We start from the raw sequence: 27,237 nt of genomic DNA, 5'->3' as shown, positions 1-27,237 counted from the left end.
CAAGGCTGTTACGCCATAACGCCACACTACACAAGGGCATACCCTATGGATACGCGGCCTTAACAGGCAGTGGTATGCCCCATCATCCACCCTCATTTTGATCCAGGGCCTGGTCCATATTCTCTTTGGTTATTTCGCCGCCTCTTCCGTCTCTCAACAATGACAGCTAAAATTGCTGCAGAAGCACTCAAAACACATCTTCTCTCCTTGGAATCATCCATTTTCCCTCCAAAATACCTATTTCGCTTTGTTCCCACTAAAAAGTTTGCAACAATTTACCAACATGTTGTAAAAATGTTGCTAATTTGTTGCAATTTTGTTGCTAGTGAACACAGGGCCTTGAAGGGCTTGTTGCAAAATTGTTGTAAAAATGTTGGTAAAATGTTGGTAAAATGTTGCTAATATTTTACTAGTGTACACCCTGCTTAAGTCAAGTGAAACTCTTAACAAACCTTAGCAGAATGCCACCATTGAAATGTTGATAATAATGATAGCAAGTAAAAACTTTAAACAGATAGACTTGATTTTTTTAACCAACTGCCACATGCGGTTTTCTTTATTTAGTAAATTTTGAGGTAAGTATTACAGAATGAAATACTTGAATACTAGAATTGCCTGGCTCTTCTGATGATTGCACTGGTGAACACCGAAGTCGATGGGATGTGCAAAGTCATAGCTCGATCCTCTCTCTTGGTCATCTTTGAGATGTGGTCACCAAATATGTTCAAATGCAGCTGCAGATCATTCCTGTCCTGCAAAACATGATGAGGAGATAACATTTTAATTTTGATAGAATAGGTAAGCTAGCCAAGTTTTATATCAAATACAAGGCCAACAACAACTGATAAGGCGCTAGGGCCGAATGATCAAGGAAGTTCATTAATATGATTGGGAATACATTGTGATAAGAGTGATGAATCGGCCCCGTTTGAAGCATTGTGCTATGTACAGTGTGCAAGTGTCAGTGTGTATCATATCGCATTTATTGTTTGTTGACATTTCAAATCGCTGGCGTCGATCCTCAATTACACTGTTTATGTACATTGGCAACCTTACCCGATGATATCAGAACGATGTTTATTATTGTCTTGTTTATTCACATTAGTTCTGCTATGTGACAAGAGTTATTTGTTGAGAAATCCATGATTTAAAGCCGGACTTTGACATCGTTTCTCAGACCAACCAAGCTGCATTTCGCAGATCGTTTTTCAACGATCGTCGACGAACTATTTCAAATTAATCACATCCAATTAAACAATCCAAGCCTTCCCTAATGTCATCAACATGCAATAACACAACCAGCCAAATATTATCGCCTATGAAATTGTGAATTTAATGAGAACTTACCTCTGAATTGACAGAACGCGATCTATTCCATAGCATGGTCTCCTTACGTCTGAACTGCGCAGACTCGAGACGTGACGTTCGCTGCATGTGTGATTGGACGTGGGATAACTCGCGCGAAATTTAAAATGCTCTTCTTGGGGGTTGCTCACTAAATTGCGCCAGTAACACCACCTGGTGAGAAATTCATGAACTACGCCTATTGATAATGAAAGAGAAAGCTTTGCTCTATAAAATTAGATTTGATTCATGATCCCCAACTGAGAAATCAGCTGCTGGAAAAGTTTTTGGAAAATTTCGCTCGGTGCCACCTAGTGGCCAAACCGCTCATCCTGCCGGACCCACATTTGGTCTATTCAGGAGTCCTGAAGGGTCTCAACGCCTCAGAGGGAAAATCTATCGCCTATCCGCCATAGTTTTGAAACGTGCCTGTTTAACGGACAGACAGACAGACAGACAGACAGACAGACAGACAGACAGACAGACAGACAGACAGACAGACAGACAGACGGACACTCATTCTACCATTTACTCATATGAATAGCTCAGCTTTTCAGCTGAGCTAACAAAATCATCTGACTGTGGGCCAAGCAGATCAGGCGATTTTCCGACTATCAACACAGATTCTCTTTACACCATTTTGTTAGAGGAGCGTGAATTACCCTACAGGGTGACCCAGAAAGCTTTTCCCTCACACAATGGATACACAATACAATTCTATTGTGTAAGGGAAAAACTTTCTAGGCCTCCCTGTAGAGCAGGGGATGCCAACATCCTCAACTCTTGTGCCACCAAGCTCCCCAATAATCAATCAGAGTCCATAAAACCGACAATATTCACCACGGGGGGGGGGGGATTGCTACAAAATCTTAGTATTGTGAGAGAGGTCAGGTCTTATGTTACTCACTGTTAGTGTGTTTATTTCATGAGAATATGCACCTATCTCCTTCGCAGCTCTCTCCTCTCTCTGAAATGGAAAATATCATCTCTTAGAAAAACAGAAATTTCTTTCCACGCGCATTATTAAGCCCCCGAAAATCCGTTTTTAAAAAAAAACTTGATTTAGTAAAGTCCGTAATCAAAAGCTAAAATCCCAAAAGACCCCTCAAAATCCGCATTTTAAACCAGGAAACACTGAATTCGGTTTTTGATGTGGACAAATTCCGTGTTTCACAAAGGCGCTAACTTTCGAATTTTTCACATTTTCGGGGCTCACTGTATAAAACCCCAAAATACTTGGACGAAATCTCCAAGAAAAAGCCAGGATGCGATCTTTTCAATACGTGTTTCTATTGAAGCAGTTGGTGTGACACCTAGGAACCAGGATGATTGGTAGTTAAAGTGGCATTATTGACGCTAAACTAAATTGCCGTACAAGTGGGTGCTATACACTTTGTCGTTGCTATGATTTAGCGACCAGTAATCTAGTTAAACACCTATGAATCACACAAAAAATTAAAATCCTAAAGCAATTAAAAGGCTTTCAAAACGAAGTGAGAGCCAATTTCAAGGATGGGAGGCTGTTCTTTGCTCACAGAGATCCGACTCCTACCTTGAAATGGATATTCACTTCATATTGAAAGTTCTCTCAGCTTTAGGATTTCAAGTTCCAGCCAAAATGGTGGTGCCTTCGGTCAACCCTTAAAGGGTAACTCGTGTCAAATTTCACCATATAATGTTTTAGCTGTTTTTGACAAATGACTACGTCACTTTCTCATAACTCGGTAAGGTTCTCGAATCAAAATGCACATTTTCTAGAAATTGATGGTTTAATCCCGCCCGGACGGCTCGCTTCGATGCCGTTTTCTTTGATGACGTCACAACATGAACATTTTCACGGTCGCGGTGGTTTACATTAAGTGATTTTATAAGATATCTAACCAAAAATGGAAAATTTGAGCTTTACATTTGTGATCAACAATTAAAAACGGACGTATTTCCGCACAGTTGTAAATCACATCATAGTATCACTTTAAGGAACTATTCATTCAGCCCACCCACTTGAACCTGACCCTTGTAGGACAAAGTGGCAACCAGATCGAACCCAGAACCCTCAGTTCTCGACCAGTCGGCCAGTGCGCGCGAAATTTAGGTAATCGAATGTCTTACAAAGACCACAATCAGAATTATAGCAACTTTAACAAAAACAGATTAAAGAGCAGCAGGAGCTCAGAGACAGAACCACACAATAAAAAGCCACAGTGACTTCAACACACGCAAAACATAAATGCCTTAAAATCAGGTTCAAAAACTTTACAAAAGATTCAAAAGATGAAACATTTGAATAAGGAACAGGATAGAGTGAATACAATTGACACAAGAACACATTACAGGGTGGCTCAGAAGACTTTTCCCTTGCACTATACAATTCTATTGTGTATTCATTGTGCGAGGGAAAATATTTCTGGGCAACCCTGTAGAGCCGATTCATAGACCAAACCAATGAAGGATTTACAACAAATTTTGAAATTTTCATTAAAGTTTAAAACCATGTTTCAATGAACACTCCAGGAACACAGCTTTTTATCTTCTCCTTTCCCAGGGTAAGGATATCTCAGCAAGTTGGGAAGCCTACCTGTTTCTCAACAAGTTGGGAAAATCATTCTCAAGGGTGTTCTTGGAATTATGGCAGGTGGAAATTAAAGTTCCTAAGGTGCTTTGGTTTATGGTGTGGATAGGTGTGACATTTAAGGTGTGGTGTAACTCCAGAGAGGGATATATTCTAATGCAATCAACAGCACATTACCAACACTCAGATTTACTGCAACATTCCAAGAATTGTTTTTCTCAATAACATGATGCCTGCTCTTAAAGTTTAAGTGATTATACAGTAGTATCTCGCTCTCTGAGCAGGCGGTGACCATGGGATACATCACGCCAGTTTTTAACGTTACGGAACTCCGTCACGACACAAAAATCCTCTTTACATTTTTGCATACACGATTTCTTCCTCGGTGGATTTAAAACCCTTTCTTCCGGAGGACATAGGCGTAAAATTTTCACAGATGAATAAATGATTAACAAACTAAATAATTGGCACAAAAAATCCCGATGTCATAAAAAAATCATACGTTGTACAGTCCAAGTCACAAATGACATCCATCCTGCTACGCGTCAGTGGCGCGCAACCTACGCACGAGTTGCGCACCCATGACGCACCCATGACACACCCATGACACACCCATGACGCACCTATGACACACCCATGACGCACCCATGACACACCCATGACGCACCAGCGACACGTTTATCTCTATGCTTCGCGTAAATTACGAACAACCTAAGTGCGACTTACGTACAACCTACGTGCTGGGTAGCACGTCAATGATGCAAAGGTAGGGATGACAATTGTGATTTGGACTGTAGTTCTCTGCTAGCATACTTGGGGACGGAAAAAAACCATTGGACGTGACATTACCGAAAATCACCACCTGCTCATGAAACACAGTCTGAGCCAAGGATTTTTAGGCCCTTTCAAATAAATATAATATTTTTGTGTCAGTAATGTGTTCTTGGTGCATTCACACGGTAAGCTTGGTGATGAAATTTCTTCCGTGGGGTTTGAAATCATTTTCCACACCGATTGAGAAAAAAAAAGTCTTGCACAAGCACACACTAAACGACTTACTACAGGCACTTCTTTGATTTCTCCGAGCTGCCGAGACTGGAAATAATCAGTGAAGAGACGCACGTTAACATCACATCAAGTCAACAAACAAACGTTAACAAACATTTCTTTAGAACAGAACTGTAAACCGAAAAATTTCTGCTGGCAATTAATTTTGAGTTTGGGAATATTTTTGATTCACCAAAAAAAAAATTATTGAAAAAAGTGAGGAATTTTTGAGTTAAGGAATATTTTTGATTCACAAAAAAATAAAAATTTATTGAAAAAAACCCAGAAATTTTGGAGTTGGGAATATTTTTGACTCACAAAAAAAAAATTTATTGAAAAAAACGAGGAATTTTTACATATTTTCCAGTCCCAAATCATAAGTAGCCACAGAAATTTTACAATTTGCAGTATGTGAACTCAAAACATGGCAATCATTGTTATTTTTATCAGTTCCTGACAGTCTGACAGAGAGCAGGACATTTCTAAGTTCCTTAAAATTTCTTGTTTACAAATCATAAATATGGTTGAATTCTACATCTTGCTTCTAAAGTCAAGGTACAATTCACAACACTGTTTGGAACATTCTTACAAAAAACATTTTCACAAATGGCCAACATTAATTACAGAATACACACAAACCTTTGAAATGTACAATACTAATCACAATCAAATTAAGTGTTAATAAATTCAAATGTACAAATAACACAACAGCAGTTTGCCTTTTGGGAGGAAATTTCCAGATAATTGGTGCAATAACTGACACAAAAATTACAGCACACATTGGGTGATATGAATAAAGAGTAGTGAATGCTTTTATCTAAAACTCCATGTACATTTACACTTGGCCTTTCTGTACAAAACTGAAGTAAAAGCATTTGCTAGCCTTTACTCATATCACCCATTGTTGAACTTTTCCAAACTGCTGCTGCTGCCTGATGGGTTCTAATAACAAGAGGCCCAAGGGTCTACCGCTCAGCTGAAGGTTGGTATGAAACCTCTCCATTGCGTTGAAATCAGCAGTATGGACCCATTTGCATATTCAGAAGCACCCCATATCTCCGAGTTTATGAAGAAACCAGAGCTAAAACCACATTTTTTGATGAAGTTCGATCGTTTTAAAACTATCAGGAAGTATCTTAAGGCTTAATGCAGTTGTACAGAAATTGCATGCTGAGGAAATCGGGACTTTACGTTTGCTTTTACGACCCTGCAGCACAGTACACAACCTGAGACATTTCGAGAGTTTTGATTGGGTACATTTGGTTCGACACCTGTACCTCAGCCAATGAGGGGAAACGTCTCAAGAATTGGCGCGCAGGGCTGTAGAAGCGAGCATCAGCCCTCGATTTCCTCAGGATGGGGAATCAATAAATACTTTCACTTGAAAATTTTCACGGAAATTCGTTAGATCTTGCAAAACCCATCAGGTATAACAGCAGACGTCGCAAGACAAAACAAGGCAATACAAACAAAATGCTGCATGCAGACGACATTCCTTTAGCCATACAGGACTGTTTCAAAACTGGAGACATTCCAATTTGTTTGTTCTTTATATGAAGAGTCTATATGTAACAGTCACTTAATCCACTTCAGGTCGGGACACAGTCAATGCAGGACCTTCTTCCTTGAATGTGTATTTCTTCTCCATGCATCACATGCACAGTGGGTGTTTTACATTGCAATATTATGCTACCAAATGTTCTTGGCCAATAGCGTAACTCGATTCACATCATGTGATTTCAAGTCATCACATCGTATCGGATCCAAAAAAGCAATAACGGATCAAAAAAAATGTCGTAACGGATCCTAAAAGGTTTTAATCCAATCAAAATGAAAACAAATTGTTTCATTATTTTCCTTTGGATTGATTTCTTTGCCAAGACACTTGGTTGCATAATATAGCAAATAGTGGATGTTTAAGGTCGTCCAATATGGAATTTTGCTGGACGAAGAAATGTCATGGCGGACGAGGCTTTGCCAAACATCCACTATTTGTATACTGTCACCCATGCACACGATCCATCATATCCAACCTCCATGCCATTCGCAGCGTCCTTGGGCAATTCACTGCACCGTCACCCATGCAAACGATCGTCATATCCAACCTCCATGCCATTCGCAGCGTCCTTGGGCAATTCACTGCACCGTCACCCATGCAAACGATCGTCATATCCAACCTCCATGCCATTCCAGCGTCCTTGGGCAATTCACTGCACCGTCATCCATGCAAACGATCGTCATATCCAACCTCCATGCCATTCGCAGTATCCTTGGGCAAACGTTGCTGATATCCTTGAGGACAGTGGTAAGCCAACATGCAGGTCGTTCCTGTGACCTCCATGAACAGTCGTGTGGAAAGAAGCATACACGACACAAAAGACACCAAATTCTGTAACCATTTCCAAGTCAATTCTGCAGGCATCAATATTTGAAAATGCAACTTACATATCAAAGGCAACCAGACAGCACACCCATACTATAAAGCACAAACTTTCACGACTTTTTGTCCTTGCGATTAAAAAAAATTTCAAAGAAAATTTCAAAAATATTTTTTGTGGTTTTTATTTTTGCGAAGCGCAGCTTTTCGTGAAATTCTCAAGAAAAAAACTCCCGTGAAAATTTGGCAGTTTGCAGCATTCACAGGCAATTGACATAACACACATGTTCACAGGCAAACTGACGACACCCATGCTAACTATTGAAACGCCTGATCTACCTTTTTAACTGACGGATCCGTGCTTCCGTTCTCACGGCTGTTTATTGCGTATGCGGGCACTCCATTGCGGACTCGGTTCTGGCCCGCAGGTCCCTGTATGTCCATCGGACAGACGTAAATATCGAAGTCCGTTTCAGATTTACTTCGCTTGTGACCAAAAATACCATGTTTCTTTGACTGAAAATCAACAAAAATGACAGTTAGTTTCGAACTGTGACCCGAGATGCCACAAGTCTTCATTAGACTAGCTGAACATGGTAAAAATAACTGAATTGGTGATTACTTTTCATGCAGCTCATTGGCTACATAATCAACTACCTGGGGGGAACTCGAAACTGCTAACATTTATCAATGGAAGCTTATTCCCGCCATAGATTTTAACCGGGCCGTTCAAAACTCCCCATTTTTCAAAACGTTTCGCTATAGGTTTCTTTTAATGGTTGAAACTTACCTTGATTTTCATATTCGGCGTGAGGGGCATATAAGACTCACACGCTTCATGCTCTCGTTTCTTAGTTTGCATCTCGTTACCAATCAGCGATACGAAGTGTGTTTTAAGGTGGCGCCGTAGTAAAGTCTTGGCGCTCGGGATGGAGAGTAAACTTGCGAGGAGATCCGCTGTGAACGCAGGATCGGAGACCTGGAAAAAAACAAAAACATGAATCATCATTTTGAATTTGTTGACCTTGGCTAAATTCAATCCAATCGTGTTCTCTTTTGTTGTGTGCCACAATGATCACAGTCACTGTCACAACTGACATACTCCTCTGCTTCACGTAGCTGCGCACATCCGTGTGACCTGGAAAAAACCTGGACCGGAAAAAAAAACATATGAAAAAAAACCGTATCATCATTTTGAATTTGTTGACCTTGGCTAAATTCAATCCAATCGTGTTCTCTTTTGTTGAGTGCCACGATGATTACAGTCACTGTCACAACTGACATACTCCTCTGCCTCACGTAACTGCACACATCCGTGTAAAGCTGGCGTCATATAGGGTTCATGGTGTCACTTGTTTCACTTGTCACGGGTAATTGACTCAGGACGCACTTATGCAACCTACACGCAGTGTTTTGTGTAGGTGGGATATAAATTATGTGCACACCGCACATAACCTATGCGAATTAAGGACCGTTTAAAGAATGTGCCAATTTTTAGTAAAGTTCCTTGCCCAAGGGCACAGGTAATGAGACTGTGCCAAGCATTGGACCCAGACTTACCATAAGAGCACCATGAACGCCACTCCCCCTCATATTAGGAGCATACTCAGACAAATCGATCGATCTCAACCAATCCATAACACGATGGTTCGTCCATAACATCACTTCTTCAGGAGAGTTGTGTATCGGACCCTGCAAATATATAGTACACTAGAACCTCTCTATTAAGGACACCACGTTGCTAGGATGTGTGATAATTCTGAGCCTCTTTCAAATCATTTTGTCTGCAGACCAGCGACATCTTTATCAGTGCAATTAAGGACAGGCACCTACAAGTATAACCACGCAGAGTGACGATTTTGGCTGCATGCGAGGATATCTGACGTCTGCAATAAAAATTACCAACCAGTCAGTAAATGTTTCATATCTTTACAACCCTCACCACAACTTCACAAATTTTATGCTGTTAAAATTTTCTGATTTTGAAAGTTATACCCTTCAACAGAAAGACACTGGCAAAACCCTTCACTAAGTCAGCTTTAGTTTCCTTCTTTCCATTATCATGACTTACCAGGTAAGTTAGACTAGAAGTACACCGTGTATTATAACAGATATGTACCTATACTGACACAAATGATCTGATTTTGAAAGTTATACCCTTCAACAGAAAGTCACTGGCAAAACCCTTCACTAAGTCAGCCTAAGTTTCCTTCTTTTCATTATCATGACTTACCAGGTAAGTTAGACCAGAAGTACACCATGTATTATAACAGATACGTACCTATACTGACACAAATTTTCTGATTTTGAAAGTTATACCCTTCAACAGAAAGACACTGGCAAGACCTTTCACTAAGTCAGCCTTAGTTTCCTTTACTTCACCATCATGACTTACCAGGTAAGTTAGACTAGAAGTACACCATGTATTATAACAGATATGTACCTACAGATACAAATTTTCTGATTTTGAAAGTTATACCCTACAACAGCGATGGCAAAACCCTTCACTAAGTCAGCCTAAGTTTCCTTCTTTCCATTATCATGACTTACCAGGTAAGTTAGACTAAAAGTACACCGGGTATTATAACAGATACGTACCTATACAGATACAAATTTTCTGATTTTGAAAGTTATACCCTTCAACAGAAAGTCACTGGCAAAACCCTTCACTAAGTCAGCCTAAGTTTCCTTCTTTTCATTATCATGACTTACCAGGTAAGTTAGACTAGAAGTACACCATGTATTATAACAGATATGTACCTATACAGATACAAATTTTCTGATTTTGAAAGTTATTCCCTTCAACAGAAAGACACTGGCAAGACCTTTCACTAAGTCGGCCTTAGTTTCCTTTACTTCACCATCATGACTTACCAGGTAAGTTAGACTAGAAGTACACCGTGTATTATAACAGATATGTACCTATACAGATACAAATTTTCTGATTTTGAAAGTTATACCCTTCAACAGAAAGACACTGGCAAGACCTTTCACTAAGTCGGCCTTAGTTTCCTTTACTTCACCATCATGACTTACCAGGTAAGTTAGACTAGAAGTACACCGTGTATTATAACAGATATGTACCTATACAGATACAAATTTTCTGATTTTGAAAGTTATACCCTTCAACAGAAAGACACTGGCAAAACCCTTCACTAAGTCAGCCTAAGTTTCCTTCTTTCCAATATCATGACTTACCAGGTAAGTTAGACTAGAAGTACACCGTGTATTATAACAGATATGTACCTATACAGATAGTAAATTAAGAGGTTTGATGGTAGATATTGTACAGAGTTGGGAAAAACCATGTCAAGATCATTATCACATCAACCATGCACCAGTTGGTAGTTAAAAACATCTTTACTTCTTCTTCTTGTTCTTAAAGTGATACTATGATGTTATTTACAACTTTGCGGAAATACGTCCGTTTTTAATTGTTGATCAAAAATGTAAAGCTCAAATTTTCCATTTTTGATTAGATTTATTATAAAATCGCTGAATGTAAACCACCGCGACCGCGAAAATGTTCATGTTGTGACGTCATCAACGAAAACGGCATCGAAGCGAGCCGTCCGGGCAGGATTAAACCATCAATTTCTAGAAAATGTGCATTTCGATTCGAAAACCTTACCGATTCATGAGAAAGTGACGTAGTCATTTGTCAAAAACAGCTAAAACATTATATGGTGAAATTTGACACGAGTTACCCTTTGAGCATTTGCTCTGCACTTGGAGGTGATTCTCTCCAGGGAGTAATCCTCCTCCAAGGAAGGAGGACGAGAGTTTCACATACCACTACTGTAGGTACAAATTTAACCAAAGGTAGAGTCCTCGCAGGCTACTCATTTGGTGGGGGCGTCCGCTTGTCCTGGCGTAGACATCACCGATACAAGGAGCCCATGGATTTATTTTACCCATCCCATATTGCATTGAGTTGAGATTTGATCTGACTGTTAAATAGTACAGGGGTAGTTTGATGTGCGAAAGTAATGTTAGATAATGGACTTAGGGGTCATCTCAAAATATATTGAAGCCAAAAATAACTATTTGTGATCCGTCACAGCAAAACCAGGCGCATGTCGCACAGAGCTTGGCAGGTTGAGACGGACTGTTTGTTCATTTCTCTATTGTCTGCCTTTTGTGAACTATGAGCACATCAATTTTTTCCATTATCTCCTGGTGTCATTTCGGCTCATCTTCTGTGCAACATGCGCCTGGTTTTGCTGTGACGGATCACATTTGTTCATTTTGGGGAGGGCATTTCAACTTTCAATATGAAACTGTTCATTTTTGCAAATCTTCTGCAAAAAGATTTTTTTAATTTTATTTTACAATTTGCATTTTTTCATAATCAGAAAGCTGTCCCTCAACCATACCACATTTTTTCAGATAGCAGGAGTTGCATCCGAACAGTGATAGTTGCAGCTTCAAAAATGAAAACGAGGGAAAAATTGTCAGTTTCATGGTCTGACTCAGACATTTGTAAAGAAGAAAATGTAAACTTTTTAGTATATTTTAGGGGGAGGGGTCCACAATGACAGAGCAACTGAAAATTGTGTTTAATTTGGCTTCAGTCTATGAGATGACCCCTTATTATACAAAGACTGATATAAATATATGAATAGAAATTCCAATTTAGTCTGGTACAGATATTTTAAAATTGTTTCGTTATATTAGCACCGACTCAATCTATATGTTAACCAAAACCCGGATTAAAACTAACCTTCCACTCATAAAAGTCCTGAAATGTACAATATTCATCATCAGAGGGCTAAGATAAACCCATTAAAGGGAGGACATATGCAGGAGTCGGGTGGGTCAGATTACGTTACACAATGTCACCTGTAGGTGGCTCTACTATCTTGCAATGCTATGCTTCTCCTCAGGCTAAGTCATACCAAACCCAGGACCTTAACTGTGCAAATATTTCCCCTGATTTACGAACCTGGCAAACACTAATATGCCCCCCCCCCCACCCACAACCTATCGGTACAGGGTGGCCCAGAATTATTTTCCCTCACACAATGGATACACAATAGAATTCTATTGTGCGAGGGAAAACCTTTCTGGGACACCCTGTAGTGTCTACTTTACATTTGTTTTCCCACAAAACATACATTTCGTGCTCCATGTCCTATAGCATTCCGCGAAGATGACGTCACTGCAGCTGCTGCCCTCTTTTTCCCCATCGCTGAATTACAGGCAATGTCGGACAGACATGCGGTTTCGTAATGGATTCAGGCTTTCTAACTAGGGCAGTTAGATTCAATCTGGCACATGTCCGAGTGTTGGAAATACTACATAATTGTTCTGAATATTTCTCGACTCTATGGTATCATTCATGTTAAAAACAATGCAGGGTCAAAGATAATTGACTTTGAAATAATTCAATAAGCTCAAATGCGTAGAAATAAGTGCCGATGTCCGACTGTCACGTGACTAAAACGTCATCAATATCTTATGCAAATGACCTTGTGAGCTATAAATAGTAACTTCGCGGAATGCTACTGCAAAAATTTCTTCTACGTACCTCATCCCTGACCGGCCGCCTCTTAAAACAATTCGGGTTGAAGTTATTCAACCGGAGCACCTGTATACCACGTTTTATACTGATATGATGGAGGGCATTCGTCACTTTAAGTTGCAATAGGTCGTCCTGAAAACAAAATGTCAGAGTGCATGAGCCGTATTTATTTGATCAAGGTCATTCGACACCTTAAAGGGAGACTATAGACAATGACAAACCATGCCAAAGCCCAGCAAGTTAAAGTTAGCTCTTGAAAACACCAGATGTCAGTACATACAGCAAACCTCATTCAAATACAGTAGAACCTCTCTATTAAGGACACCCTCGGAACTGACAAGTACTCTCCTTAATAGAGAGGTGTCCTGATTAGAGAGGTGAAATTGAATGGAAAAAATCCATTTGGGACCAAAACTAGTGTCCTTAATAGAGAGGTGTCCTTATTAGAGAGGTCAAATTGAATGGAAACAATTCATTTGGGACCAAAACTAGTGTCCTTAATAGAGAGGTTGTCCTTAATAGAGAGGTGTCTGCTAAGGGAGGTTCCACTTTATTGTTAAAATCTCGGCAAAACCAGTAAGCAGGACCTGCTACGCATCATTTGCTTTGCCTGGCATAGGAACCAAGTAGGAATCTCCGTTTCACGTCTCTTATCCCAAGGACATCGCAATCAAAGTAAAGAGCATTGCCAAAGGCCATGAACTCACCACAGTAAGATAATGGAGCACACGACCGTCGACCCTCGCTTCTACAAACTGGTCCTTGTACTGCGGCAGACCGATATCATCGAGCCACTGAGTCACCCAATTGTGGTCCAAGTCGCTCATCTTATCCATTTGCTCAGCACTGATCGCTTGTAAGGCCAAGTGGAGTTTTTTTCTGTGTAACGGATGCTTCATGCCAAGTTCCTAGAATGAGAAATGTTTTTTTTTTTATTACGGCGCTTTAGTACCACATCTTTGAGATAATATTCTACCGTAGCAGCTAGTGTGTATCACTGCACTTTGTAGCAGAACAAGAGGCCCAAGGGCCTGGCGCTCAGCTGAGTTGTTGCTGCGTTGTTCGTATATATTACATTACTCGTCAAACTCTACTAAACTAAGGACTCAAAGCCTAAGGATATTAGCTTCTGGATGTGTAACAGTGAATTACGGTAGACTGGCGCAATCTACTTCAAGCAAGCTCCACCCTTGCAATGTGTGCGCAAACAGATAACCTAACCTATATTGGACCATCAATTCTACACACAGCAACATGATTTATCCTCAGCTGTTACCATGATGATGATGATGATGATCCTTTTCGCAAATTGGTCGTCTTCTGTCTTTCTTCCATACTTCAGTGCCACCGGATGTAGTCTGCCCTTGTGGAGGGATCCTTTCAGCACCGGGACACAAGAATCCATGCGAATTGAATCACATGGAGAGACTAGCCCAATCACCCGCGTTTGGCTGGGTAGAAATGGGTAAATCTCGCAGACTGGACCTTAAACTCTAATGCCGACGTGTGAGGCCGGTCTGACAGATGAGTAAGTGGGGTCCACCTAATGCAGAAGGCACCAGTTTCCCTAACTAAAAGGGTAACATTAACAAAATGCTCTACCCAACTCTATTATCGCCTAAAGGCCTGTGTACACTAGTAAAATATTAGCAACATTTTTACATTTCCAGTTGCAACAAATGTTGCAAAAATGTTGCGTAGTGTGTACAGAGCAAAACGCGTCTTACAACATGTTGTAAAATTGTTGCAAATTAAATGCAATGCAATTCTTTGTTGCATGTTGTAAAAATGTTGCAAACTCTTCAGCCAATCAGAAATAGGATTTGCGTCATGTGATCTACCGGAGTTCATGTGACTTGAACAAGAAGCAGGTATAGCAACTCTCAAGTGAGTGTCTTGCTTCGTAGGGTGATGAAACCTTTTCTAGAAGTTTTTGTGTGACGGCTTGTCAGTCAGCCGCAACTCCTTTAGGCTGCGTATCCATAGGCTGTTCCGTGCCCTGCACAACATTCCCTTTTTACCGCCTGGCGCGCAACACGGACAATGAACCTTCGTTGGTGTTATTGATCGTTCCCATAGGTTATGCCGTGTCACATTGCGGGCATATATGCACTGTGGATTGGGAATATAGGCCCATATTGGGATTGAACATGTCCACTCTTTTGCGAGTGAACAACACGGAAGCAATGTCTGAGGCGAAATTAATTCAAGAGGTTCATCAACGGGAACTACTCTGGGACCCCGAAACTGATGATTATCATAACAAGCACGAACCTGTAATTTGTTGCTTAAGTCAGGTTTTATATACATGTACATGTCAATTTGATGTTGCAAGTGAAAATACAAGTTACTTGTATTTTCATTTTCAATATTCATAAGAAATCGTCTTCTGAAATAATGACAGCGTGCGGATAAACGCGACTGACCGCTGCGAAATGAGGACTACAAAGGCCTACCATGACCAAAAAGGAATATCCAATGGAGACTCAGGGCATAGTGCCAGGTCACAAGGCTGTTACGCCATAACGCCACACTACACAAGGGCATACCCTATGGATACGCGGCCTTAACAGGCAGTGGTATGCCCCATCATCCACCCTCATTTTGATCCAGGGCCTGGTCCATATTCTCTTTGGTTATTTCGCCGCCTCTTCCGTCTCTCAACAATGACAGCTAAAATTGCTGCAGAAGCACTCAAAACACATCCTCTCTCCTTGGAATCATCCATTTTCCCTCCAAAATACCTATTTCCCTTTGTTCCCACTAAAAAGTTTGCAACAATTTACCAACATGTTGTAAAAATGTTGCTAATTTGTTGCAATTTTGTTGCTAGTGAACACAGGGCCTTGAAGGGCTTGTTGCAAAATTGTTGTAAAAATGTTGGTAAAATGTTGGTAAAATGTTGGTAAAATGTTGCTAATATTTTACTAGTGTACACCCTGCTTAAGTCAAGTGAAACTCTTAACAAACCTTAGCAGAATGCCACCATTGAAATGTTGATAATAATGATAGCAAGTAAAAACTTTAAACAGATAGACTTGATTTTTTTAACCAACTGCCACATGCGGTTTTCTTTATTTAGTAAATTTTGAGGTAAGTATTACAGAATGAAATACTTGAATACTAGAATTGCCTGGCTCTTCTGATGATTGCACTGGTGAACACCGAAGTCGATGGGATGTGCAAAGTCATAGCTCGATCCTCTCTCTTGGTCATCTTTGAGATGTGGTCACCAAATATGTTCAAATGCAGCTGCAGATCATTCCTGTCCTGCAAAACATGATGAGGAGATAACATTTTAATTTTGATAGAATAGGTAGGCTAGCCAAGTTTTATATCAAATACAAGGCCAACAACAACTGATAAGGCGCTAGGGCCGAATGATCAAGGAAGTTCATTGATATGATTGGGAATACATTGTGATAAGAGTGATGAATCGGCCCCGTTTGAAGCATTGTGCTATGTACAGTGTGCAAGTGTCAGTGTGTATCATATCGCATTTATTGTTTGTTGACATTTCAAATCGCTGGCGTCGATCCTCAATTACACTGTTTATGTACATTGGCAACCTTACCCGATGATATCAGAACGATGTTTATTATTGTCTTGTTTATTCACATTAGTTCTGCTATGTGACAAGAGTTATTTGTTGAGAAATCCATGATTTAAAGCCGGACTTTGACATCGTTTCTCAGACCAACCAAGCTGCATTTCGCAGATCGTTTTTCAACGATCGTCGACGAACTATTTCAAATTAATCACATCCAATTAAACAATCCAAGCCTTCCCTAATGTCATCAACATGCAATAACACAAGCAGCCAAATATTATCGCCTATGAAATTGTGAATTTAATGAGAACTTACCTCTGAATTGACAGAACGCGATCTATTCCATAGCATGGTCTCCTTACGTCTGAACTGCGCAGACTCGAGACGTGACGTTCGCTGCATGTGTGATTGGACGTGGGATAACTCGCGCGAAATTTAAAATGCTCTTCTTGGGGGGTGCTCACTAAATTGCGCCAGTAACACCACCTGGTGAGAAATTCATGAACTACGCCTATTGATAATGAAAGAGAAAGCTTTGCTCTATAAAATTAGATTTGATTCATGATCCCCAACTGAGAAATCAGCTGCTGGAAAAGTTTTTGGAAAATTTCGCTCGGTGCCACCTAGTGGCCAAACCGCTCATCCTGCCGGACCCACATTTGGTCTATTCAGGAGTCCTGAAGGGTCTCAACGCCTCAGAGGGAAAATCTATCGCCTATCCGCCATAGTTTTGAAACGTGCCTGTTTAACGGACAGACAGACAGACAGACAGACAGACAGACAGACAGACAGACGGACACTCATTCTACCATTTACTCATATGAATAGCTCAGCTTTTCAGCTGAGCTAAAAATGAAGCAATTGGCATCTAACTGTAGTGGCATGCAAAAATGATCATCCCGAGTTTGAGGAGGAATTCTACCTAGAGAATAACGTCCCCAAAGACAGGGGGAACGCTTAGAAGGAGACACAAGGAAAAAGACAGAAATTCTGAGATATCCATATCTTACTGGCCCTTGTTACTTGTAACATGAGAATACAAAGCAAACTTCTGCGTTCAATCACTTGACTTCCGTCAGAATGACAGAAAGTTCGGAACTGCAGCAAGTCATGAACTAAAGTCAAAAGCATCGTCTTACCTTTTCAAAATCATGCGGCGAGGCTTTGAGCAATTGCTCACCGTTTTTCACCCACTTGCGACAGGCACTGACATACATGTTGAGGCCAAGGGCGTGGAGCCACGCACCAACTCTGTCACCATCCCACCGGCTGAACGGTACACCAAGGTCGCTGGAAAGAGAATGAGCGTGTTAGAAATGGAGGGAGATTTCGCATGACGCATGGTGATGCATTGCATCATGTACATCATTCAGCGCAAATGAGGTCAATAGCATTCCGCGAAGATGACGTCACTGCAGCTGCTGCCCTCTATTTCCCCATCGCTGAATTACAGGCAATGTCGGACAAACATGCGGTTTCGTAATGGATTCAGGCTTTCTAACAAGGGCAGTTGGATTCAATCTGGCACATGTCCGAGTGTTGGAAATACTACATAATTGTTCTGAATATTTCTCTCTCTGACCCTATGGTATCATTCATGCTAAAAACAATGCAGGGTCAAAGATAATTGACTTTGAAATAAGCTCAAATGCGTAGAAATAAGTGTCGATGTCCGACTGTCACGTGACTAAAACGTCATCAATATCTTATGCAAATGACCTTGTGAGCTATAAATAGTAACTTCGCGGAATGCTATTGTACTGGTGGCCTACGAGATCATCGCTTAAACAGTGGGGAAAACTAAAATTTTCACGAGGCTTTCGACGGCCGTCGCAATCTGCCTTCATGATTGGCTAGTGATGTCATGTGACACAAGATGTTGGCCGGTGATGTCATGCCCGGCATACAACATCATTACATAAACTCTTTCAAACCGCTATCTCCACTGGCATGTTGGATAGTCCGGGTTGACATGTTATAAAGTAAATTCAATCCTTTTCCTCAGGCAAGGCATACTTTTCTGTCCCTCAAAATTTAACATCACCCTTAACCTGCAGCCTTGGGCAATACAAGATTACTGCGGCAAAAAAAATCCATCCTACCCTCAACAAAGTGCGATATCTCATAAATAAATAGCTACTCACTTATTGACCGTCCATCCCAACCTAGGCCCTGCCGTTGATCGAATACCACCACGGACAAATGACGGCTGTCCAGCCCGATCTAAGTCCTCATCTGAATTACTCCTTTTTAACCTGCAAAAAAGAAATCGAAACTATGCCTCAGTATTTTAACAAAGTGAATTGAATAGCTTGCTTGTTGAAGTGAAAGTCAGTGACCCATGTACATGTACTCTCAATATCTCCTTTTGCCTTTTGGTTGAGGCATCTGCCTCGTGAACAGAGGTCCAAAGGTTTGTGGCCTGCTGGTAACCCCGTCCCGATGCGGCCAGGTGGTTAGCCGCCAGTTAGTTAAATATAGGGTACAAACTGCCTTCTCGCCAGGCGCCTGGCATTAGAGATAGGAGTTTGGAAGTAAAGAGTGTCTCATAACCAAAGCTGGTTGGTCCTTTCAGTAGGGGTGACACTATAGTAAACAAACTTCACTTTTGTTAAGCCAAAGTCAGTTAATGAAGATGTTCATGACAAGTGACACGTGACAATGTGAATTCTATGTAAATTCAGACTCAATCCCACACAGAAGGAAAGCATGAAACTGAAATGAAACATATTTTAAGGAGAATAGTTCTCACCACACCCTGCACCCTTTTCTAAAAGTCTCGAGCCAAGCACCACAAAAACACAGATAATGACGTGAACTGGATGTGCTTGCAAATGACAAAGACTGGTTCCACTGATATCTTACCAGAATCACCTCGTTCCCAGGGCAAGCTAAGTGCATAAGTGAGGCAATCCAAGTGTTAGATGGTCAACTTGGGGACGAGATTGATAGAGGTGGTCCCTTGAACTTGAACAATACAATTTGAAGTACACACTGATTCAAGGCATTCAAGGCGGGCCATTCCGTAGGATGGTTCAAAATGGCACGTTATACAAGGCTATTTAAATTGCTATAAACAGGATGTCCCGATAAAAAACTTTAGATTTGTACACAAGGTGCTGGTATCTTACTTTGCAAGCATATCCATAAACACATATATACATGAAAATCTGCAATATAAAATGAAATAATCTTGGTGCATAAAAACTGATACGAGTTTGAAATTTTGAGCAAAGAAATGCGTGTTGACTGTGTAGTAGCAAAAAAAATTGCAGTGTATAAGACAATAAAGTCTATGGTCGCAGTGTTGGACAACTAAGTCTACGGTCACAGTGTAGGACAACTAAGTCTATGGTAGCAGTGTCAGACAGTAAAGTCTATGGTCGCAGTGTAAGACAATGAAGTCTACGGTCGCAGTGTTGGACAACTAAGTCTATGGTTGCAGTGTAAGACAATGAAGTCTACGGTCGCAGTGTAAGAAAATAAAGTCTATGGTCGCAGTGTTGGACAACTAAGTCTATGGTCGCAGTGTAAATATGATAAAGTCTACGGTCGTAGTGTAAGAAAATAAAGTCTATGGTCGCAGTGTAAGACCATAAAGTCTACAGTCGCAGTGTACGATGATAAAGTCTACGGTCGCAGAGTAAGAAAATAAAGTCTATGGTCGCAGTGTGAGATGATAAAGTCTACGGTCGCAGTGTAAGAAAATAAAGTAAACGGTCGCAGTGTAAGATGATAAAGTCAATGGTCACAGTGTAAGACAATAAATTCTAATATCCAGTGAAAATCATGTGTCCACCTAAATCCACTACTTGCCTCTCTGTAGAAGAGTCCTTATTTGTATCTCTGTGTGGGATAAGCAGTATGAGATTAGTCAAGGCCTAAGATAAATCATGATTAACACCTTGGGTGTTGTTAAAGAGACAATTATCACTGTACATGTAGATATGGAACCCTCTTGTTCGACAACGTTGATTAACGTCATTGGTTGGGCACCAACATTGGCTGTAGAACGTAAATATACGTCATTGGGCATCCAAGGTGTTAATCCAAAGTGCGACCTTAAGGAATTGGCCATCAAACATGGCCACGTATGAAATGCACTGGTAATGAATGAATGGATGGACAGAAAGATAATCTGAGGAAGATGTTACAAAATAGTGCATGTTTTGATGAGGATAAATGAAGTCATGTCAGGGTCATGCTGGTGAAATGTATGTAAGGAGTTCTGTGATACCATCTAGGAGATCATCTGCAAATTGGGCTTTCCTTGATATTTCAGGGATATTTCATGCTTTAGTTATAGTCAATATTAAAGATCTTGCAGTTTGAAACATCAAGGGAATGCTCACACTGGTCCTCATCTTCAAAGGTTTTCCCACACTGCCACTGACAACTCAGGGAGGGTCACTCAACAAATTTGGTATTGCATATCAGTGTTACGGTTTCGGGCAGGAAAGGGTGAAAATAGAAGTGTACACAATACAACCTTGTACAGTGGAATATCCCAGACACCTTTCTATAAATGAGGACCTCTCTATTAAGGACGCTGCAATTGATCCAAAATTTGTCATTCCCACTGAATTCGACCTTCGTAATCATGACACCTTGCAAATAAGGACAGCATTTTCCAGTCCTAAGGGTGTCCCTAATAGAGAGGTTCTACTGTGTTTCCATTGATCTCTAAGAACTGTAGACAAATGGTCAGGTACCCAACACCAATGGTGAAATCGGCAGCAAAGATACTCGATGAACCGATCAAGCTGATATGAATTGTATTTTGGCAAAATGACGGCGGTCCTTTGGCCTGGATTGTCGCTGTCCACTGCAGACTGATCCATACATAATTTTTTGATCAGCCTTTGCTGGATTGAAAATATGGGACCCGTCACAGCAAAACCAGGCGCATGTCGCACAGAAGATGAGCCTAAATGACACCAGGAGATAATGGAAGAAATTGGTGTGCTCATATTTCACAAAAGGCAGACAACAGAGAAAAAAACAAACAGTCCGTCTCAACCTGCCAAGCTCAGAGTGACATGCGCCTGTTTTTGCTGTGACGAGTCACATATATTTCCACAGAAAAGTGTGCAATTCTTTAACAAACGGTGTAGGTATTTAAAACTGAGGTGGACGAAACTGTCACAGGAAATGATCATACGATTTAGGCGAAATACAAAAAAAAACAACTTAGCCCAAGATCGGCTCACCGAAAATCTTTGCCGGAATGATGGTGAATTCGGACACGACATGAGCATGTTGCATTGACACATGCTATACATGCACAGACAGACAGACAGGACATGTGTATAGTGTGTGTCAAAAGTAAATCTACACCATATTTTCATATTTTCTTAGGTAATTAGAGAAAAGCTGTAGAAATGACGGAAATAAAACTTGAAAATATCTTCTCTGATAGAACTGATTGCAAAGTTGACATCATCCTGAACACAAATTTGTAAACTCCAACCCTGATAGATTTGTAATTCCAAATTCAAGCCAATAATAAGAGAATCGGAAAAGAATTGGTGTTGATTAACTTTTGAGCATGACTGTACAGGAGAAACAGGAGGTGAACTTTGAATGTGGTGTCATCAAAAATAATGACAGACTCGGTACATACCGTGATGTAGATTTTGATTTCCTAACAAAACATTTGTAGACATTTATAAATTCAGGCAATAAAAAATGTCCATCAAATGCAATAAATATTTGAAATATCATAAACACCTCAACCAATGTTATCAAGTTCCCCCTAAATGATTGGTAATATTTTTTTAAATGCCCATTGCAATGCTATGGAAATTTTAGGATATCACCACTTTATGGCCTAGGGCCTGATTGGTGAAAAGGACACGGGAATTCCAGCTGTTATATCTGAAAAACCTCAATCAAAAGAAGGATCCATCTCTTTTTTCAATCAATTGTGGTTCATCCAGGTGTAACAATAGGTATGACCCTGTCCATTTCACCATTTATGCCTGAGATCTCAGTGCGATGGTGATATCGGAATTTGAGGACAGCACTTACAGTCCCGAAAAATCATGTTTTTGGGACAAATAAACTTTTTTACCTTGATCGTGACATCACATAACACTCAATTTGTCATGCGTTGGATGTTAAAGTGATACTATGATGTGATTTACAACTTTGCGGAAATACGTCCGTTTTTAGTTGTTGATCACAAATGTAAAGCTAAAATTTTCCATTTTTGATTAGATTTATTATAAAATCGCTGAATGTAAACCACCGCGACCGCGAAAATGTTCATTTTGTGACGTCATCAACGAAAACGGCATCGAAGCGAGCCGTCCGGGCAGGATTAAACCATCAATTTCTAGAAAATGTGCATTTCGATTCGAAAACCTTACCGATTTATGAGAAAGTGACGTAGTCATTTGTCAAAAACAGCTAAAACATTATATGGTGAAATTTGACACGAGTTACACTTGAATTGATCCCAAAAACACCATTTTTCTTGACTGTGAGAGCTGACGTCTGGTACTGAATGAAACTGGTAAGTCATGAATTCTGATTTACGCAAATTGTGAAACATCAACACCCTCTTCACAGAGATAATCCAACACATGATAATTGAACAAATCAAATAACAAAATTTTTAGGAAGGACTGCAGTGGTGCACATAAATTTGAGATTACAAGTTTGAATGACGCGACAAAAAATGACTATCATTCTTATGCAATTAAGGAGTTGACACAAATAAAATTAAGAGGTGGCGGAATGATTATGATAAAATGATACATTGTGATCAGATGTTGATGAAGATTTAAACATTATGAATTATAAGTCACATAAATTTAGGCGTTTCTGTAACTTGTTTTTTCCAGACACACAGGATGATAACAAGAGGTCCAATGACCCGGTACTCAGCTGACAAGTATAATAGTAGTGTCTGACAGGGATGGGAGAGGGTGTTCTCTGCAAAACAAAGAACCGACTCCTACCCTTGAAAACAGCCTTCGCTTCACTTTGAAGGCGTTCTTGTAGCTTTAGGATTTAAATTTCTCGCCAAAATGGCGGCTTCTTCGATCAAACCTTAACACAAAGGGGTACACTGTTCGTAATTACTTGTGGTCCAGTTAAATAGAAATGCACTACTACACAATGCCGTAGTGCAGTTATTGTGAATACAAATTTGTTGAAACTTGGTATTCATAGTATTTGTATATCAGTCTACACAACGGCAATGTTGAAATTTATATTTTGTACGTATTTCCACAATAGGACATTTTTAAATTCAATTACAAATTCAAAATTTGTAACGAATGGCGTAGGCCTTAAATACTTACTTTCCAAATATCTTTTTGATGCCTTTTTTCTTTTTGCCGTCGGGCAGACTCTGCATAGCTTTGTATTGCTGGGCGCGTTCGTCCTTCAGCCTCCTCATGGCTTCATCTTCCTCGTCCTTCTCACTTTGAGCTGAAATCGACAAGACGGCAAAAATAAGGAAGGAATTCTGCAAATATCACCTAAATGTTTAGGTCTCACTAGCCAGTGGGTACAGGTCCGTTTCGTCCTCCCCCCAAAATAATTTTGTGCCAATAATTTTCTAGTTTATTTATATCGATAGTGGATCAGAGTTATGAATATAAATTAACCCCCCCCCCCCCCACACTTCGCATAACCAGTAATACATTCACTCAAAAAAACAAACTGTAAGGCATTTAATTCCAACTGACTTTTTGCGACTTTTTTACGAATGCAACAAAAAGAAACGTCGCACTAAACAGTTTATAACGACACCTACAAATGTACTTTAGTGTCACTCACAAATGTCGTAAATCACACGACAAACTCACAAAGTCTCCAATAAAGACACCTTGGATGGATTCCGTGTGACCACCAGTCTTAAAGGAGCAGTGTCTCGAGAAAATGCCAACCGAGTGATAAAGTTTACTGCCCCCCTCTAGAGAGGACTACTACTTTGATGTGACAGAAAATTGACACAAAAAACATTCTATAAAGTTTTTGTGCACATTTTTGGATGTAAAATTGACATGACTGTGTGTATAGTACACCCACTACCTACCCAAGTTCAAAGAATCAAACTGTTTCATTTTCGTACAATTTTGTATTTACAGTCCCAGTCACAATTGACATACCCTCTGTTTCGTGTAAGGTGTGCACAACCTACGCTCAGATGCCGCATTCACACTAGTTATGAGCATATTGAAGGTTTTGCATATATTAAGCTGCATGTAACATGCAAAAAACCTTCACAGCAATAGCGCATATAAGATATATAGCACGTACAAAAAGTTATATAGCGCAAACAATTTGTATGTTGCGCATACATTGCACATAACTTACTCGAACTTAGGGATGTTAATTGTGATTGGGACTGTAGGTCTAGCAGAATTTAAAACCAACCGAACAGAAGAGGCAAAGTATATGGAATTGATTTTTTAGCGAACCAAAACGAATACAGAAATTGCCAACTTTAGCAATTTTATGATTTTATTTTTTAGGATTTCACAAATAAATGTGATTTGCCAAAACACCAATAAGTTTGGTTACTGGGAAAAACCAAAACAATTTTCATAATCTGCCGAAATAAAAATTGTGAAATTTTAAAATTTTAGAACAAATTTTTTCCCAAAAGGCCTGCAGTATTTTCTATTTACAGTATAGGTCTTGAGCAGGAATGAAAAAAACAAACTTTCTCCTCGAGACTATGGGGAAAACTAAGAACCTATATCCTCTAAGGCTGAACCAAAAAGGGGCCAAACTCCTCCACCTCAATAAAAAAATTCCTATCAACAAACCTCGAATTCCGAACACGAAATTCTTTGGTATCTTATCAACGAATTCCAATTTACCTTTTGAAATTTTAAGAAAAAATAAGTAAATATTACTGTTTTGAAAATTGAGGCGATACCAATGATGATGATAATGAGCAACATGCGATATTTATCACACGGGATAAAAATCGATTGTTTGTCATTGTAGACAAGAGTCTGTCAATGCACTGCAATGGGCAATAAATATCGAACATGTTTGATTTTGAAATGATTGATTTAGGCTGTTTTATCGCTGATCCTCATAGCAATAATTATTGCAAGTTACGGCAATAGAAATTGCTTTTCTGCTTGGGTGCTTTAGTGACCTGAATTGAGGACTGCACTGCAATGAGCAATAAATATCGAACTTGTTTTATTTTGAAATGATTGATTTTGCCCATTTTATCGGTGATCCTCATAGCAATAATTATTGCAAGTTAAGGCAATAAAAATTACTTTTCTGCTTGGGTGCTTTAGTGACCTGAATTGAAGACACTTTTTGAGTCGAATTTCTTCATTTATACTAATTTACCGAAGAGGTCAATAAATGTATCTAAATCAAAATTGGCGCGGGAAAGGACTATGAAAGACATAAACCTCTTTGTTGTAAGATTCAAAGAAAACGACGCACAGCTTGTCGAAATTTTGAACCAAAATCTTCATGAAAATAATACAGAGAAAAAATAACCATTTTGCTACAATCTCCTTATCTGCTGACTGGCGAGCGAAGCTAAGTTATGGTGGAACATTAAAAGCACACAAAGAGGACACTAAGAGCGGAAATGCATAGAAAACTCGAGGATTGAAAAACGACTAGAAAATTCAGAGAAACAGTGAAATTTGACTAAGTGTTTGTGTGCTATTAACTCACCTTGAGAGCGATTTTTGTGACAATTATCAATTAAATACAAATTTCAAAATTATATTTTTAACTTTCTGATTTTTGTAATATCCCATTCTTATTGTTTATTTTTAAAGAATTCACACACGGCCAAATAACTCAACTTGAGATTAAAACTGATCATGACAGAAACTTTCTCCAACTCTTCAACTCCAATTCTTCCATCGTCAAACTGAGCCAATCTATCTTTGGCACAGACTAGAGACAAGTTTGACAATCTTATACTATGCTTCATTATCATGATCATCGCAAAATTGAATTTCCTACGGAAACATCCACACAGAGAATAGAGTCTGGTGACTACTTCTATCTATTCCATCTATAGCTTCACAAGTATTAGGCAGGTACAATTTTAAGTGCAGTTACACGGTTGGGGAGGGGGGGGGCACTTTTAGAAATGAGGGTTTTTTAGCTTTTGAAGCACTTCTAAAGGTTTTTCTTCCAATGCAAATATTCACCTCGTAAAAGTTTTTCAATCACGAAAAATTCCAAATTGTTGTTGAGATTTTGAAAAATCTTCAAGAGATTTTCCTTTGTAAATGTAAATATTCACCTGGTAAAAGTTTTTCAATCACGAAAAATTCCAAATTGTTGTTGAGATTTTGAAAAATCTTCAAGAGATTTTCCTTTGGTTGAAAAACTGACTCAGGGGTGCATATTTATGCTGGGCAAAAAACCTTTTAAGTGTTTCAAAAGCTTAAAAACCTTTATTTCTAAGATTGTGAAAAAGCCCTGAGGCACTGTACAAGTTAAATCTAGATTCCATCGGGACAATAGTTTAGCAAAGCAGTATGTACTTCATTTTACTAACGTTTAGAGGTATGGGGAAGGAATTTACAACATTAGAATTTCTGCACAATAATCGGATTGTCCACGGTAAAACGTTAAGGGGGTGCTATACACATCAAACTACATGACACAACACTAAAATACATACCATATCACTCCTTATGAAGACTACACAACACAACACACAAAAACAGATACAGTCCAGATCACAATTGACCTCCATCTTGCTTCGCGTCATTGAAGCGCAACGTACGCGCCAATGATGCACTTATCTAAGTTTTGCGTAAATTACGCTCGCCTTACGCATGACCTACAGTGCGCCAATGACACGCCAA

At 39.7% G+C, this 27,237-nt stretch overlaps 1 protein-coding gene across 21 annotated transcripts in view; it reads right to left on the bottom strand.

Annotated features, from left to right (window-relative positions):
* The window catches only part of LOC135492187 (liprin-beta-1-like), a 136,100-nt gene that overhangs the window by 8,271 nt on the left and 100,592 nt on the right, over nt 1-27,237 (bottom strand). For 14 of the 21 annotated variants that reach the window (XM_064778440.1, XM_064778454.1, XM_064778441.1 and 11 more), the window contains 11 exons: nt 23,722-23,851; nt 22,035-22,055; nt 18,556-18,666; nt 17,551-17,701; nt 13,569-13,769; nt 12,868-12,993; nt 8,898-9,029; nt 8,128-8,316; nt 7,677-7,853; nt 4,973-5,008; nt 2,252-2,311 (listed from right to left, as the gene is read on the bottom strand). In XM_064778440.1, the coding sequence (XP_064634510.1) occupies nt 2,252-2,311; nt 4,973-5,008; nt 7,677-7,853; nt 8,128-8,316; nt 8,898-9,029; nt 12,868-12,993; nt 13,569-13,769; nt 17,551-17,701; nt 18,556-18,666; nt 22,035-22,055; nt 23,722-23,851 (1,334 nt within the window). Of the gene's footprint in view, nt 1-2,251; nt 2,312-4,972; nt 5,009-7,676; nt 7,854-8,127; nt 8,317-8,897; nt 9,030-12,867; nt 12,994-13,568; nt 13,770-17,550; nt 17,702-18,555; nt 18,667-22,034; nt 22,056-23,721; nt 23,852-25,197; nt 25,252-27,237 lie in introns of all 21 variants that reach the window. The other 7 variants (XM_064778443.1, XM_064778449.1, XM_064778442.1 and 4 more) reach the window with 5 other exon arrangements.

This window comes from Lineus longissimus, chromosome 8 (assembly GCF_910592395.1).
Source record: "Lineus longissimus chromosome 8, tnLinLong1.2, whole genome shotgun sequence".
NCBI lineage: Eukaryota > Metazoa > Nemertea > Pilidiophora > Heteronemertea > Lineidae > Lineus > Lineus longissimus.
Note: the sequence above shows the minus strand (reverse complement) of the source record. Positions and strands in the feature narration are given on the sequence as shown.